This window comes from Anastrepha obliqua, chromosome 1 (genome assembly GCF_027943255.1).
Source record: "Anastrepha obliqua isolate idAnaObli1 chromosome 1, idAnaObli1_1.0, whole genome shotgun sequence".
Classification (NCBI taxonomy): Eukaryota; Metazoa; Arthropoda; class Insecta; order Diptera; family Tephritidae; genus Anastrepha; species Anastrepha obliqua.
In genome coordinates this window covers 151,594,969-151,612,588 of record NC_072892.1, presented here as the reverse complement: position 1 = coordinate 151,612,588, position 17,620 = coordinate 151,594,969, and the positions used below count along the sequence as shown (strand labels likewise).

Sequence of the window (17,620 nt, the reverse complement as noted above, 5' to 3'; positions counted from 1 at the left end):
GATGAGCTCTGCGCGAATAGACAGGTCACAATTGAGTGGGTACCGGTGCTCAAAGAAATATAAGGAAATGAGAGAGTTGGCGAGCTTGCTAAGCTAGGCTTCCTCTTGCCTCGGATGGGTACGTCGACCATATATCCCCCAATCTCAGTTTGGAAGACGGAACTAGGCGAGGAATTAACTCTGAAAGCATAGTCTATATGGGAATCCTCGACTTCCCACAGGATTGCCCAAATAATGCTACGAACTTGCAACACGAAAGCAACGAACTTTATTTTATCACTCCCAAGGAAGAAATGTAAAATGCGGTTTGGAGTACTGCCTGACTCCATATCACACAGTTCGGATTGGTCCAGAACGACGCGCTTAACTTATGCGAAGAAGAAAGGGGTACATTAGAATACCTCCTTTGCTACTGCCCTGCTCTAAGCAGAACTCGTTACAACTGCCTGGGATCCCTATACCTTCTATCTCTGACGGATATTGCTGAAAAAAGTTGGTAAGGTTTATTAAAACTCGTCAAGACATGTATAACGAACTACATTTAACACGACTTCAACCACACTTGTAACACTACGGACCCTTGTGATCTATGTGATATCTATGCAGATCAGCCAGATATACCTAACCTAACCTTTCAAATCCGACGAAAGAGACTTTATTCAAAAGCATAGTATGATTAACATTGTCAAAGGCTTTTTCAAAATTTGTATAAATAACATCAAGTGGGCTTAATCTTCAAAGTCGAGTCTTCTAATCTTGATACAAAATATATTTCGCCTCCACACCTACCGGCTGAGCTTTCAAAAGAAAATTGCAGATAATGAACCCTATCTCCGCCATTACAAAATAGTTAAATTTCTTGGAATGAATTATAAGTTTTTCGATTTAAGTAAACTTTTGAAGATTTATATAAAAAATCATTCAAATTTTCCTTAAAACTTTTGGCTTCATTTAAATTAGTACTACATACAATTCTTATTTCCTTTAATTCGATATTTAAACTTTTTTGGGATCACGAAATTAATTCAAGATAATTTCATTATTTCCGGGACTTGAAAAATATCGGGATCCCGTAATCGTAGAATTCCGCGATTACCATACCTAGTACACAAACATAAATACATTTGTTGCATCTTTGATTGCTCCTTTTTATATTTTGTTGTTGTACCAAATAATATAAAAGTAATGAGCTTAAATTTCTTTTTAATAGATTGACAGCATTCAAAATGCGATTGATAGCTAATGTAATAGAAGCGCCATGGTGTTAGGGAATATTTACTATGCATGTGTGCATAAGCATAAAAACTTATCGATCTCCATGCCATGCACTGTTTCACCCATCAGAACACACATTTTGACCAAGTCAGTTTAGCATCAATCTAAAACCTTTTATGTTCTCGCTTTTCACGAGATTGCATATACAGATGTAGGTATGTAAGTATATTATATAAGTACATAAGTAGGTGTTTGCATATGCCACATCAATGCGACTTTTCTAAGAAAGGGTTTCTTTACGCTTCACTCGCCTTTTTAAAGCACCTCGTGAGCTTTTCTTTCTATGAGATTTGTTATGCCCTGTTGAACCAGAGCTGGTAGAAATAGGTGAAGGTTCAGCGCTCATTTAAAATTATATGCGTAGGCAACTACTCGCCATTATTGCATCCTTCATGATTGAGATAGCGATTGTAAAGTGAAGGAGTGTAGTAGTGTTGATGGTGTCGGAATTCGAAGAGATTAGCAGCTTTAGCAGCTGTCATTGGATGAATTGCAGTACTTTACGCTCCAGTTGGTACTTCTCATTACTGAGAATTGGTCATTTGAAAAAGCGGATGTTTGTTGCGATATTTTGTGGCGATTTTGAAAAAAAAAAAATTTAGTTTAGATAGGGTGGAATTTTATTGGAAAGATATATGGATTTTGGTGGCCGCATAGAGCACACACAATTGGAAAAATTACTTCTAAGTAAGATCTTAAGTTTCCTAAGCAAGCAGCAACTAGAAAAAAGAAACGAAAATAAGACATCAACTGTTTTGCTTTTTTTCCTTGATAGGGTAAAAAAATACATAGCAATTTTAACTAGTCTTATATGTTACTGATGGTTACTTCGATCATAAGGGATTGAGTCGTGGAAATGCAATTTCGAACATTTGTTATATTATATGGAGAAAAATACAAAAATACCATCAACAAATAAAAATTATAAAAAATCAACGCGAATTTTTAGTCACTTTAAACTGACACAGACTAGAATTTTTGTTTAGCAGTAGTGATTTGAACGACGTCATATACATAGCGCAGCGAATAAAGATCCAGCAGCTTCGTTGGATGGGCCATGTCATCTATTTTCCATAATTGACGCTTTCGATTTACTCGCTAGAGAATTCCGTTGCTAGCCACGCGAAAAATTTCTCTGTGAAAGCAAGAACAGTTTAGCGATTTTGTTTATAGCACCATAGCTTACAAGTGATGTGCTTACGCCAGTGCTTCCAAATATAAGTAGGGATATTTATTTATTGTATCTTACATATTTTAGGAGCATTGCTTTGAAAAGCAATGCTAGTGGTGTTCGATCCGACACATCTAAGCCCGCTGGTTTGAGCTCTGATCGCTTGATGAAAAAACTGATAAACTCACTAAATTTAATGCTGCCAGCTCCGTTTTTTTATATTAAGCAACTTTCACTAGGCCGCATTCATACAACACAACTTTTGTTGCTTTATCTCGCAACTATTGGAAGAGCTCTTACATTGAACTGCCACTTTGCTCGCTGGCTCTTTGAGTGATGGATAATTTTATGGTATTAACGAGCGTCTACTTGCAAAAATTAGGAATAACTATTAACTACAGGGTCCGGCACTGGAGGTATAACCAATTAAAAAGGCCATAAATTTAGTTTGAAAAATTACTTTTATTCAATTCAAAATAAAAAATGTGTGAAAATAGTACAAAATTAATAACCAATTTAATTTTTCTCGATATGACCCCCTTTTACCTTGACTATGGCCTTGAGACATACTTAGTCCAGTCAAAAGAGCATTTAACTTCATAATTTTAGGAGGATGCGAGTTTATGGTTTTATTATGTAAAGCCCATAACTACAGGGTCCGGCACTGGAGGTATAACCAATTAAAAAGGCCATAAATTTAGTTTGAAAAATTACTTTTATTCAATTCAAAATAAAAAATGTGTGAAAATAGTACAAAATTAATAACCAATTTAATTTTTCTCGATATGACCCCCTTTTACCTTGACTATGGCCTTGAGACATACTTAGTCCAGTCAAAAGAGCATTTAACTTCATAATTTTAGGAGGATGCGAGTTTATGGTTTTATTATGTAAAGCCCATCACTGTGAACTTAAATTTGAGTTTTCGGGGTCGGGGGTTGTGTCCCGCGGCCGCCATCTTGGAAATAAGGGTGCAACTAGTTTTTGCGATTATCTCGTGAATTTCGAAAGTTACGAAAATTTTGTAAAATACTTTTTTGTAGATAATAATATTATCTACAACTTTCATTCAAAACTTTTTTTTGTAAAATTAATAATAAAAAAGTTATAAACAAAATTACGCGAAAAATTAAGGGATCAATTGTTTTAAAGCGTAATAACTTCTTTTTTATAGATTTTATGGAAAATATACTTTAGAGCTTTTTTATAGAGCATTCTTTTGTGAATATTTTTGTCTATAAGTTTTTTCCGCTATCTTTATTTAGTCGTATGATTTTGAGCTGCTAAGCGGAGCAACCAACACATTAGCGAAGCGCGTACATGATTACACAGGCCGACAAAATTTAACCAACAATCAGACCCAGAAACCAGACTATATATTTCCGAAGGTTTATGATGCGCTGAATCCAAATCTGGCCTCAGAATTGCTCTATCTGCTCTGGTTTTCGAGATATCCTAACCTAAAAGTGCAAAAAACTCCATTTTTGCCCATATTTGAGGTTATGTACCCTTGCAGATGTTTTCTTTTACCAAAATTAAAGGATGGCATCTTTAAATACAAGCCTTCTTTTTTCAAATGGCGTTTTGTTTGCTCAAATATCATTTTTTTTCGCAGAGATATCGCATTTTGAAATTTTCATGTTTCGAAATTTTCCTACACCTGAAAATCGATTAAGATAACATAGACATGATATAGTCGATTACTAATTTTCTTGAATTGAGTCTTATTTTTCTTAAAATTTTGTCTCACACCATAAGTGTGTCACACACAGCCCTAACCCCTAGAAACCACCCCTATCATACCGCGAGCAGGCTAACCCACTTAACCGCAAGCAGGCTTACCCACAAACTCCAAATTTACATACTATTAATCCATATATATCAGGCCCTCAAGCCCAAGAAAATTAGTAATCGACTATATCATGTCTATGTTATCTCAATCGATTTTCAGGTGTAGGAAAATTTCGAAACATGAAAATTTCAAAATGCGATATCTCTGCGAAAAAAAATGATATTTGAGCAAACAAAATGCCATTTGAAAAAAGAAGGCTTGTATTTAAAGATGCCATCCTTTAATTTTGGTAAAAGAAAACATCTGCAAGGGTACATAACCTCAAATATGGGCAAAAATGGAGTTTTTTGCACTTTTAGGTTAGGATATCTCGAAAACCACAGCAGATAGAGCAATTCTGAGGCCAGATTTGGATTCAGCGCATCATAAACCTTCGGAAATATATAGTCTGGTTTCTGGGTCTGAATGTTGGTTAAATTTTGTCGGCCTGTGTAATCATGTACGCGCTTCGCTAATGTGTTGGTTGCTCCGCTTAGCAGCTCAAAATCATACGACTAAATAAAGATAGCGGAAAAAACTTATAGACAAAAATGTTCACAAAAGAATGCTCTATAAAAAAGCTCTAAAGTATATTTTCCATAAAATCTATAAAAAAGAAGTTATTACGCTTTAAAACAATTGATCCCTTAATTTTTCGCGTAATTTTGTTTATAACTTTTTTATTATTAATTTTACAAAAAAAAGTTTTGAATGAAAGTTGTAGATAATATTATTATCTACAAAAAAGTATTTTACAAAATTTTCGTAACTTTCGAAATTCACGAGATAATCGCAAAAACTAGTTGCACCCTTATTTCCAAGATGGCGGCCGCGGGACACAACCCCCGACCCACTCAAATTTAAGTTCACAGTGATGGGCTTTACATAATAAAACCATAAACTCGCATCCTCCTAAAGTTATGAAGTTGGCTATTTTTTTCGTCTCTTTTGACTGGACTAACGGTCCAGAAACGAATCGCAAGCCGCCGGAATGGGACCTGCAGGTAATTTGGCCCACTCGCGGATAATGGCTTTTTTCAGCGCCTCGAGACAGGTGAATATTTTAGCTCGGACCTTGCTCTCCAAAATAGCTCGAAGAGAATAATCTATCGGATTCGTGTCTGGTGAATTTGAGAGTCATTGTGTGGACGATATGAAGTTCGGAACGTTGTGTTTTAGTCATTCTTGGTTCACTCGAGTTTTGTGCCGAGTCCTGTTGAAACGTCCATGGTCTGCCACCGAAATGTTAGGGCAGACAGGACGGTTTCAGAGAAACCTCCACAATAATTTCCCGATAATATTTCGCACTTTTCTTTGACGCCAAGCTAGATGAAAACGATTGGAGAGCGCACATTTGCGGTTACAGCGGGCCAAACCACTACCTGTGGTGCGTGCTGCCTCTTGGTGGCCAATTGATGACTCAAATTCTATTATCGTTGGTTTGGGAGTTTACGAGTTACTCAATGTGAAAAATTTTTCCCACAGAAAACACAATATTTGGAAATTGACTGCTTTCGGCCAAGAGAAGCAACTCCTTCGCTTTCTCAAGTCTGACTTGTTGCTGCTTTGGTGTGAGATCAAGCGCCTTTTAGATCTTGTAAGGCTTGATCTTAAGATCTTTTTTTTAGTATGCGGCGGATGCTACGATCATATATTTTGAGTTCTTTCGCCATTTGAGGGGCACTTCGTCGGAGATTTCACTCAAGTCGTTCCAGTCTTTTGATGACCACCTCCATGACGATGCTACCAGTATCATTGTAACAAGTAGTGGTGCGATAAACAAAAAATTTTTTTACTTTAAGGTGCTCGAGCTCACGAACAATAGCTGGTTGTGATTTTGCTGCCAAATATAATGCAATCAGCCTATTACGTTTGAAATCCATTACTGATTTTCTTTTTTTCGCGTTTACTCTCGGCGAAATGGTTCTGCGCGCCTGTAAACAATACTTTGGACTGTCCTTCAGGTAACTAACAGAGAGCTTATGTCCACGCATCTGCTGCGCGAGTGGTCTGAAGTTCGAGTGCCGGACCCTGTAGAAGAGAACTGGAATTAAAAAAATTTAAGAGCCTACCATAATTAACTGTGGGCCTTTAGATGATTTGCTGTTTTTTTTGTGCGAATCAGGAGGTTTAAAAGACTAATGCATCATCAAAGCTGCCTCCGGAGACTAAAAAACCACTGACTTCGCGAAACCACTGAAGATTCCCCGCGTTTTCAGTGGTTATGTGGTCTTGTTTCCAACGCATGTTTGGGAAGAATGTGTGTTCAGCATCATCTTCGGCTGCGTCACCGTATATGCATGTGGGATGTTTACATTTCCCTATTTTGAACAGGTATTTCTGGAAATTCGCGTGCCCTGAAAGCATTTGGATTGTATAAAAATTGACTCCACTCAAGTTCCTGCTGTAGTGACGACTTTTATTACGTTGACCGTCCATCTGCCGCGTGTTTGCTTACTGCTTCTTCCGTCCTCTCGTCCTTTAATGCCCACAACTTTTTCCTCTGAATGGCTAGTAAATCTATTATTAGTATTAAACCGCTTAGCACTTGAACATCTGGCCCTGATACTGTGCGGTAAGCAGGCACAACTCTCAGAGCTGCCTTTCCTTTTACCGATGGTAGGAGCTTACACCGGTGATTTGCCTTTATCGCATTTGCCTACAGTTCAGCTCCGTATAAGAGAACGGAGAGCGTGATTGCCCATCATTATTTCCCGTTGACGTTGGGTTGGTCCCCCTGTGTTTGCCATCAGTCTACTGAGTAGTGACGTAATCTTGGCGGCTTCTCACATAGCAATACAGAGCAATAGCAATACAGACAATGAGGAGGATATTTATGATGGCAGTGATGATGATTAAGTTTTAATTAATGATGATTGGAATTGTAAATAATTATTAGTAATAAAAATTATTTAGAAGAATGACGACGTAAGTTTGACTTTCTGCGCTCTTTGGTGATACCATAAAAACCTTAATAAAAAAATTAAAAATTTCCCACTAAATTTTTCTCGGATTTGTCTTTTTTAGGGGTAATTGGCCTCGGTAGTCTAGCTTAAGTGCACTAGCCTGACATCTCAGAGATTGTGGGTTCGAATCCCACGTAGATCACGGTTCTCGCACTGTTCCAAATTTATCCTCTCTCCCTGTTTCTAAAAACAAAAAAAAAAAATGTCATTCTTCAAACCCAAAAACTTATCCTTTCAATCCTTACTCCCGCACAATATCATTATTTGCATTGTGGCTGCTAAAACAAAGAAAAATACACAGTTACACATTGCATCAGTGGCGCCAGCAAGAGGGAGCGGACAACCGCGGTAATAGCGCAGACACAGCAAATTAAGCGAAGGCATCAACCATTTGTGCGATCCTTCTGCAGAAAAATGTGATGCACAGATGGCGCTCCAAGCAGTATGAAGGCGTTGTTCCTAAGCAACGGCAGGTGGGCATTTCCACCACTTAGGACTGGTAGCGGCCGGCTAATGTCCTACCCTGTCAGAAATCAAATAGATTAATGAAACCAACGCAAGACTGAGCCTTGACGAAGTCCTATGCTTCCGAGAGGAGTGAACAAGGGAGAGAAAAAAATTTAAAAATAAAAGTGTGAGCTTGTCTACAAAACTGTTATTTAAAATTAATACTGTGAATTCGGCAACATTTTGTTTGGTTAAATTTAATATCGCATTTGACATGGACCATTTTCTGTATTTTACAAAAAAAGTACTTTGCGTACTTCATTCCTTTTCTGAACATTTTTCCATTAAGTCGTATGATGTAATGCCGGAAACTTTTGTCCAGCAGTGTTAGTGTGCACGTGCAAATATGTGTACCAGTGTAGAAATGAATTTCCTAACGCAAAGAAATGATATCATTCTGCAATAAAAAACCACTGTAAACAATTCATTAAATTTGCACAATATTCTCATGAGCAACAACAAACAGCACCCAACTGCTTAACAACCGGCTCAACAGCGTTGGAATGAGCGTCGACATACTGTCTGTTAGTAGTATGCCACATATCTACATACAAACATATGTATGTACACCTGTGGTCATAATAATAGCAGCTTGACATATTGTAAAGTTGTGAGTATTTTTTCATTTATTTATTTTATTTTTTTTAATAATTTTTGTTTTTAATTTTTTTAACTTTTTAATTATTTATTATTTTTTTAATTTTAAAGTATATATGAATTTAAAAGATTTCAACAAATTCTCATCAAAATTTCAAATTTCTTAATCAGGATTTTTAGAAAAATTTCGAGTAGTAGTTTTATAGTCAATTGAATTTTGGTATAATAAAGTTCAGTGGAATAAAGTTTAAAGTGGATGGAAAACTGCGTTGATCAGTATATTACATTTTCATGTTTCATTTACAAAAAAAAAGAAATACCAAAAATCAACACAAACTTTGTTGACCCACTTTAAACTGGCCCAATGTTATAACACACTTCTCTAGAAAATGTTTTTTTTTCACGGATGTGGAGGGGTTTTAACTGCTACCGCCGCAGCTTTGATATGTCCGGAGACTAAAAAACTCTGCCTCGTTTGGAAACGTGGCCTACCCTGGAACTGCTTTCGCATCACTTCAGAGTGGCGTTCCATCTTCCTCATTACAAAGGTCTATGCCTATGTGCCTGTGTCCGGGTCCCGCTTTTTCATTGAGAGATTTTTTCCCTCAATATCTTGGGAACACAGAACAGCGTTATGTTGGGCTGGTTACGAACTCATGATGATAATGATGGAGGCAACGCAGGATGGAGAGACTAGGCCAAAGGCAGGCTAAATATTGGATTGGCAACTAAGTAATTGCCAATTTAAAAAAAAAATCAAAGGCAATTTTTTCATGGAACAAAATAACTTTATTCTGTAATGTATTACCCATTTTGATCAACAACCTTTTGCCATCTTTCAGGCAGCTTTTATTAGCAAAAAACTGAATCAGGTACGATTTGACATCATCATCATTATTGAACTTTTTACCATTCAAGGAGTTTTGTAAAGATCGAAACAAAAAATAATTAGATCAGAGAGATCTCGAGTTCTACTTCGCTTTTATCATTCAAGGAGTTTTGTAAAGATCGCAACAAACAGTAATCAGATGGTGAAAGGTCAGGACTATATGGTGGATGTGGTAAAACTTTCCATCCAAGGCCCAATAATTTTTGCCGAGTGACCAAAAATGTGTGTGACCTTGCGTGGTCATGATGGAATACAATACTTTTTCGATTTGTCAATTCGGGCCGCTTTTCTTCAACTGCATTGTTTAATTTCGTTAGTTGTTGTAGTTGTAGACATCAGAATTGATCGTTCGGTTGGGTGGTAAGAGTTCAAAGTAGACAATTCCATGGTGGTATGGTGGGATTACAACCACTAAACTGATAACAAACCCTTCTTTTGATGAATATCAGCTTTTGATGTTGTTTGAGTTGGTTCATCTGGCCTGCTCCACGTTCTTTTCCGCTTGATATTGTAAGCAACCCATTTTTCATCGCCAGTTATAAGTAGTTTTAAAAATGGATCATTTTCATTACGTTTCATTAGCAAATCGCAGCTGTTAATGCGTTGCGTTAAATACGTTTCTTTCAGTTGATGAGGAACCCATATATCGAGTTTTTGAACATAGCCAAGTTGTTTTAAGTGATTTTCAACTCATGTACTTGAAGCTTCTCTGCAATCTCTCGTACTTTACTGTGACGATCTTTGGCAAAAACTTTTGACACTGCCGTTCTTTTGAGGCTTCGTTATCATAAACAGCATATAACTTTTTATGAGCTTGCGATACGGTTTTCCTTCCCGAAAATATTCCTTTTGATTTTCCATTTTGCAACGAACACCAAACGAAAACTACGCAACCGATCATACTACTTTTTTTACTGATTGGCAGCTGAATTGCCAACTATCAAATAACAAAATGTGTTTTACATTTGTATTACGTCTGCAAACCTAAAAATTCAACTGAAGCCATCTATGAGGGTAATCCGCAACTACTTAGTTGCCAACCCAATAGTTTATCCAGAACATCATCAGATAGATTCTTAAGCCTGGGTAGAGAGGGCCTACGAACACTCATAGGATGCTTCATGGGACATTCTAGTCTTCGTTATCGAGAAACTGGAATTAGTATAAAAAAGTGTCTGCCGTTTTTGTGAACTGAATGGAACTCGAAAGCACATTCTCCGCAAACTTGCAACTCTCGCAAGACGAAGATTTTTACACTTAGATATAACGACCTCTAAATTCTTTACCGATATAGAAGAAAAGGTCTGTGGAAGCAATCATTTCATTTCATTTCATTTCATTTCATTTATTGCCTAAAATCATTTTAGCATAGGAGTTTACAAAGTTATGATAAAATTTGATTATTTAGCATTATCCTAACATACATTTGTATTTATCTAGGAGTTTAAAACTTATTTTTCTTTTGATTATACAATAGGTTATCATTATTATTTGGAATGTCGCAAGACGAAGATTTTTGCACTTAGATATAACGACCTCTAAATTCTTTACCGATATAGAAGAAAAGGTCTGTGGAAGCAATCAAATTCATTAGAAGCCTAAAATTTGAGGCTTACCGTAAAATACAATAGATCACATCAGAGATCGTAGTGCTTTTTGACACTAGTTCAATAATAATGATAGTAATAATAAAAATAAACATGACAGACCAAATTACAGCTTAGAAGTTTTATATCTTAAATAAAAAAAAAAAAAATTATTGACAAAAAATTCAAAATTTTCTAACGTGCTTTAGTCATGGGTCAGCAAGGGTTAAGGTGCAGTAATCGCAATCGAATTACTAATTTTTATGAGCTAAGCTCTTGGAAATGAGGTTTTTGTACACGGATGCTTTTGAAGTCACTGATAACAAATTCGGCATCGGTTTTTCAAAATTCAAAATTTCGTAATCAGCATTTCAGGTTGATGACCTTTGCTGAACTTTCTAATTTTGTGTCTGCCATATTGAATTCGCGACCCAAAAATACATCGAAAACCAGTCTCGTATTAAGAGTCATGTAAATCTCTGTTATAAGCACCAGTATTACTTATAATCTCAACAATAGCACTGGAGCATCATATGGTATAGCGGCCATACGCCTGATTTTGTTCAGAGGGCGGTAGACTTACCTATAGTTGGTGCAGGTGGGTATTGTCTTTCGATTAATAAAATTCAAGGTTTGTCTTTATAACATCGGATTCAGTAATTATTTGCTCTATTTTTGAAAGGAGCCAATCCATTCAAATATCTGGCTTATAAAATGTCTAGTGAGCGACTCGGCTTCGAGCAGGTGTCTGCTGGGGAGGTCCCTGCAGTGACATTCCAGAACTAACTGCTAACAAATCATGCTGTCAGGCTCATCAACTGTGCGCAAACACACCCTGTTATAGAATAGAAGTACATGGGTTTGCGCTAACCACCAGCGACCCCCAGTTGGTTAGCGTGAAGCCTTTCCTAACCAATGCTGAATTTCTCGCTTTAGCAAACAAATCAGTATAGCAATAGTCGTTTCAGAAGTTGTTTGGAACAATGGCATGGAACACATGGAACATTCTAGTAATAGAGGTGAGGTGTATACGAAAGTGATAATAACTAAATGTGTATGAAAACAAAAAAAAATATTTGTGAACCTTGAAAAAAATTAAAAAAACACAAAGTCCTTAGAGTTACCACGGCAGGGAGATGTACATTAGATTAGATTTGTGGGAGGCTGGACAAATCCAAGCACTCAGTCAGTAAACCATTGTACTACACCCGGATAGATATCAGTAGAAAGAATAGAGATAGGAAAGATAAAAGGTGGATGGTAAAAACGAATAAATTAGTTTGAGGTCACTCTTCCACAAAACTCTTGGATTCATTGATGAATTTTAAGAGATCCGGAAGAGGAAGAGTATGAACTTTGTTCATACTCAGTGTATCGCAACCCAATGTCCTAAGTCTGTTTCTGGAAAATGCAGGACAGCTACAGAGAAAATGCTCTGCAGTGTCGCCATTCTCAAGACAGGATAGGCATATCGGGCTATCCACGATCCCCATGGTAGCCATATGCTGACCACAGACGTTGTACCCTGTGATTACACCCACCAGTACTCTCAAGTACTTCCTGCTGAGGTTTAGGAGAAAGGTCGCTGTTTTCCTGTTTGGTTCTTTCACAAAGCACTTGGCTACTCTTCACGAGTTCAACCACACAGACCAACGACCTCTGTGGGCAGACCTCATGAAGTCCTCAATCCATAGTTGAATCGATGCGGAATTGACACCTAGAATGGGTTCAGGGCCTAGTGGCATACTTGCAGAGACTTCATTAGCCAATTTATCAGCTAACTCGTTCCCTACAATACCACAATGCCCAGGCACCCAAATAAGACTAACTTTGTTGTGGTGGCCCCGCCACTTTTTCTCAATTAGCCAGTACGCCACATTCAAGATGGCATAGACTTCCGTGAGGAATACCGTGGCCATCTGTCCTGTGGCATAGGGGATTGACATTACCGGAACGATCGGAATTTTTACGCGGCTAAGGATTTTCAGCGGCAGGTTAATCACCTACCTTCCCAGAAAAGCAAAATAGATTAATGAAACCAAAGCAAGACAGAGTCTTGTCGAGGCCCTATGCTCCCCAGTGGAGTGAAACAGGGGGGAAAAAGGATTTTCAGTGGCGGCCATCGTAGCCGAATGAGTTGGTGCGTGACTACCATTCGAAAGTGCGTAGGTTTGAGTCTGCTTGCATGAAACACCAAAATGAAAGTTTTTCTAATAGCGGCCGCCCCTCGGTAGGGAATGGCAAGCCTCCGGGTGTAGTTCTGTTATGAAAAGGCTTCTCATAAAAGATAACTGCCATTTGGAGTCGGCTTAAAACTGTAGGTCCCTACTTTTGTGGAGCAACGTTAAGACGCCAGCCACAAATAGGAAGAGGAGATCTTACTGAAGCAGCAGCTTTCAGTTCGGCAGTATTTTATACAGAACTATGAGCTGCAACTATTACAAACCTCATGGAATTCCTCCCTAAGCCCTTTGACATCTATTCGAAGGGGATTGAAGGAATTGATCGATTCGAGAAGTGAGGAAGAAATTGTTCCGTTTGACCCGTGCCTCTACTAGCAAAACGTAAAAAAACTGCTTTTTGTAATTTAATGAATATTTAGAAAATTCACGATGCAAAATTTTTATCAACTGCATACATTTTCAAAATTCACACATCATGTTGTACAGCTTTTCCTCACACTGTTGCATTAGTCCCCGCGGCGTTGCCCACTGGGATCGAGTACAAATTTGAGGCCAAAGGCAAAGCGATTAGTCATTAAACTAATGAGTGCACTCAAACCCATGCCACATGGAATATGCGGTAGCGAACTGAAAGAAAAAAAAAAATTAACACCTCTTTACGGCTTCCAATCGAATCGCCATATCTACCGATAGTATTGGAAGCCCACCGATAGATCAGAGTTGACCATGCTGCGCACCACAGCATCGTCAAAATCCCACTGATAGCAAATGGTAGCGATGGTCTTCTCAGTTTTGCTTTGCCACGCCAACATAGTCGCCATCTGAATGCGCTCATGTATCCGCTGCCAATAGCTGATGTCAATGCCCTGCCGTGATGCAGATGCCGCTATTTGATAATTATGTTTTGAGTAGCGTGCAGCGAGCGCCGTTTCGGCCGTTATCGAACGCGGATCCATCCACTCAACCAGCAATTCTGCACCCAACGCCCACGCATTGGTTATTGAGTGCATCGCCGATATGGTACTGCGCCCGGTATGCGAACGTATGTTGTACATGTTGCAGGTGAGTGTGGTCGATGGGCGCGTTAGCTCGATGGTGGTTTGTGTTTGCAGGGGTACATTTTCGGCAGCACGTTGCATGGCAGCCTCTAGTCGCAGTGCGCTGTGCGGGTAAAAGACAATGCTAAAATTTGAAGCCAGTGTTGTCGGATTGATATCGGCCTTGATAGTGGGCGTTTGCTTTGGAACACAAAAACAACAAATGGAATAGCAGGTTATTTCTTGAATGTGAAATATAATTTCGCGATTTTAACCTACTAGAAAATCTTCGTATAGTCGTAGGGAGTAAGTGCCGCCGAAGCGAAAGCCCGAGGGACGCGTATGGCTCCATACCCAATTGGCAGTGATAATTTTGTTAGCTGCAAGCCGATGTGCATAGTCCAATTCGATACCATCGTAATATTGTGGCTTAATGCGTTGTGCCAGTAAATGTAGATCATGGATATTTCCGGGATTCCTTTTGTATGTGGTACCGGGATGTCGCTGGAAACACGCTGGAAATTGTTGTGTACATTTCTTCGGGCACCAGTCACACGTCATGAATGTAGAAACGGTAGAACTTTAAACAAATATACGTTTGGTGTGGATTTTTATTTGGCAAATATTGCAAATCGATAAAAAATATATTATAAACTTTTTATAGCGAGACGTTTTGACCACGTCACCGTACTTTTGAAGTTTTCTAAAAGGAAAAGAAAAAGAGAATCGAGGAAATTAAAGTTCAAAAATTGTGATTTTTGTTTTTTTGAAAACCTCAGTTAGAGATGTGTCATTAACGAGCATTTCACAAAACATGATAATTTTGTAATCGTGGTGAATTTACTGCGTAGGATATATTGGAAAAATTTTTTAGAGGTGTACTACCTAGCAGACCGTTATTCGGCTCTGAGCGAATTTGACAGATATACGTCATTCGTTTTGTGTTTCACTAAACTAAAGCTAAATTTTGTGAAACACAAAACGAATGACGTAGAATCCAAAGTTCCCCTCAACATTTTTAGTCACCATATCTAACTAGCAAACCTGGTATCTATCATCCTTGAGTAGGACCCATGGTGAAGTAAAAATAAGATAGTGTGAGTTCAGCAAATGGTGGATTGTCGTAAATGTTGCGCGAAAAGGCAGATTGGTGTTTTAACAAGGATCATAGATTACCAGGTTTGCGATTTAGCTATGGTGAAAAAGAAAACTGTGAGGGGAACTTTGGTTGCCACGTCACTTGTGGATTCGGTTGCTGAATTCTGTAAGATAATTTGAAATGTATGGCCTTGTCCAGTCAGTCGGTGCTCAGACAGCAACGAAGCAATATGAGTGAAGGTTGTGTTGATTTGTTTTTGTATATCACTAACACAATCTTATTGCCAGCTAAATTCTGTACAATCATTTCACACATATTATCATACTCGTCCAATCAGTCATTGTTCAGACGAGAACGAAGTGTAATTGGTTGATTTTTTTTTTCGTATATCACCAACACAATCTCAGTTTGTTTGTGGATACACCTCAAGTGACGCCAGCCTATCAGCTGATTCTGTCAAATTCGCTCAGAGCCGAGTAACGGTCTGTTAAATATCTCTCCTTTGAAATCTTTGCAAAATGGTGTTTTAACCCCAAAAATTTGGCCTTTTGAAAATTAAAACGGAAGATAAATGGTTTGCTGCTTTGTGCGCATTTTTGGGATTTCTTTGTGAACTCAAACGCAATATACAATTATTTTTCATAGAAAACTAAAAGTATGAAATAATTTTAAATATTAGTTTGGGGAGAAAGAAATCCATTATTTCTATTTTTTATTTTGCGCAAATAGTTTAAAAGTGTTTTATGCCCGATCTTTAGCGCCTGGACGATGCTACGACTACTAAAACTCCGGGCAATTTCAATTATTTCTGTGATTTTATCGACATTTTGGACATTATCGACATTTTTTTAACATTAAAAACGCCTGAATGGAATCGACGAAATCGAAATTGCACGTAATTGGCTGTTTTAGTATCCGCACCAAAAACACCATGCGCAATTTTAGCGGGTTGGGTTGCATGTTCGCCTCTATCAAAAAAAAAAAAACAGTGAAATGTACCGAATTTTCTCTTTGTTGACTTCCATTGTTAACACCCTGTAACTCACAACTGACTGGACCAAACAGAAAATAGAATGTTTTTAGTGCGAAATATCACCTTGACAAGGAGCATAAACTTTAAATTATTTTATTGATATTTTACGAGATATTGATCACTACAGCCATCTAACGAGAAAATAATGGGTTCATTTTTCCGCAAACTAACATTTAAAGTCGACAGTAAACGCCATTTTTAAAATTTAAAATATGACTTGAAGTTAAGTTTATGCCATAAGTAGAAAATGATAAAGAAATATTCTTACTTTTTTTCACAGATTCATTATGAATGAATAAATTTGTGTTATTCAAATGTGTGATACGTTCTCTCAAAAGCGGCGCATAGATGTCAGTAATGAATAATCTCTAGACGGCAAAGTTTTTTATGTCTGCTTCGACATTTGTCAAGCAGTCAGATGTACAATTTTACATGGCAGAACAAGGCGTTAAATTTATGGAAACTTATTATGAAAATTTTCGATCTTTAAGAACAGCATATCGCAAAATTTGTGATTTTTTTGGTATTTCCACCAATCGCCCGAATGAGCAGACAACTCAAAGGTTATACAAAAGTTTGAAGAAACTGGTTTTATTGAGGATAGAAAAAGGATCTGCCGACTAAAACCTGGACGTTGTGTTAGGAATATTGCTGCTGTAAAACAAAGTCTTGCTAATCAACTTTCAACATCGATACATCCTTAGAAATTAAGCATTCATGAATCGACAGTTTGGCGCACTTTACCTGTAGATGAAAAGAAAAAAACGAAAGTACCGGAAATGTGGAAATAAAACAAAACAGAGTTAAGTTTCAGCCAAATGTCCCAACGTTTAACCCAGTCCTCCATGCACCCCTGGTAGGCCGACGAAGGTATGGCCTTCAGCTCCTTCATCGCATTCTCTTTGATCTATCGACAGAAATCTCCTTCCACGAAGTCGTAACGTCAACTTCGGAAACAAAAAGAAGTCGCACAGGGCCATATCAGGGGCCATACGATGGTACGATGGCTTGCACGATGGTATTTACTTGGTGTTTGGTCAAATAATCCAGCACAATTTAGACTTGGTGTGATGATCATTAAAATCCAAGAATTGTTTACCCTTATTTCTGGCCGTCGGCGACGTATAGCATCTCTCACACGCTTCAAAACGGATAAATAGGGACAGATGTGTGTCTTACAGTTCTACCAACATAAGAAAAATATAGGGGCCGGTTCTCAAGTGCGCGGTTCATCTAAATTTAACATTCCCGGTACTTTTTGATCATAGGGTATAATTGCTTAGAGCCGTTTTTTGAATAAAAATAGTGGAACATGAAACAATCAAAATTTTTAATATTTTATTTTAAAACAACATCCAGGTCCGTCTTTTGAAAGACCCATTATATTTAATTTTTACATTTTTTAAATGAAATATTTTTATAAAGAAAGGTATTTTTAACACACTT

General features: G+C 37.7%; 2 protein-coding genes across 5 annotated transcripts in view; one reads left to right on the top strand and one right to left on the bottom strand.

Annotated features, from left to right (window-relative positions):
• The window catches only part of LOC129236477 (uncharacterized), a 100,524-nt gene that overhangs the window by 61,695 nt on the left and 21,209 nt on the right, over positions 1 to 17,620 (top strand). The gene's annotated exons all lie outside the window — the stretch shown is intronic.
• LOC129236478 (mitochondrial import receptor subunit TOM40 homolog 1) lies at positions 13,429 to 14,805 on the bottom strand. The gene is made up of 3 exons (XM_054870905.1): positions 14,322 to 14,805; positions 13,693 to 14,243; positions 13,429 to 13,632 (listed from the first exon to the last, which is right to left on the bottom strand). Exons 1-3 carry the CDS (start codon positions 14,601 to 14,603, stop codon positions 13,512 to 13,514), a joined length of 954 nt encoding a protein of 317 aa, XP_054726880.1. The 5' UTR covers positions 14,604 to 14,805; the 3' UTR covers positions 13,429 to 13,511.

Bases quoted from the DNA above. Each gene is read 5' to 3' on its own strand.
- LOC129236478 (XM_054870905.1), bottom strand. From the start codon at position 14,603: ATGACGTGTGACTGGTGCCCGAAGAAATGTACACAACAATTTCCAGCG. The intron at 14,244-14,321 runs GTAGGTTAAAAT...TGTGTTCCAAAG, and splicing joins GACTATACGAAGATTTTCTA to CAAACGCCCACTATCAAGGC. The intron at 13,633-13,692 runs GTAGATATGGCG...TTTTTCTTTCAG, and splicing joins GTGGGCTTCCAATACTATCG to TTCGCTACCGCATATTCCAT.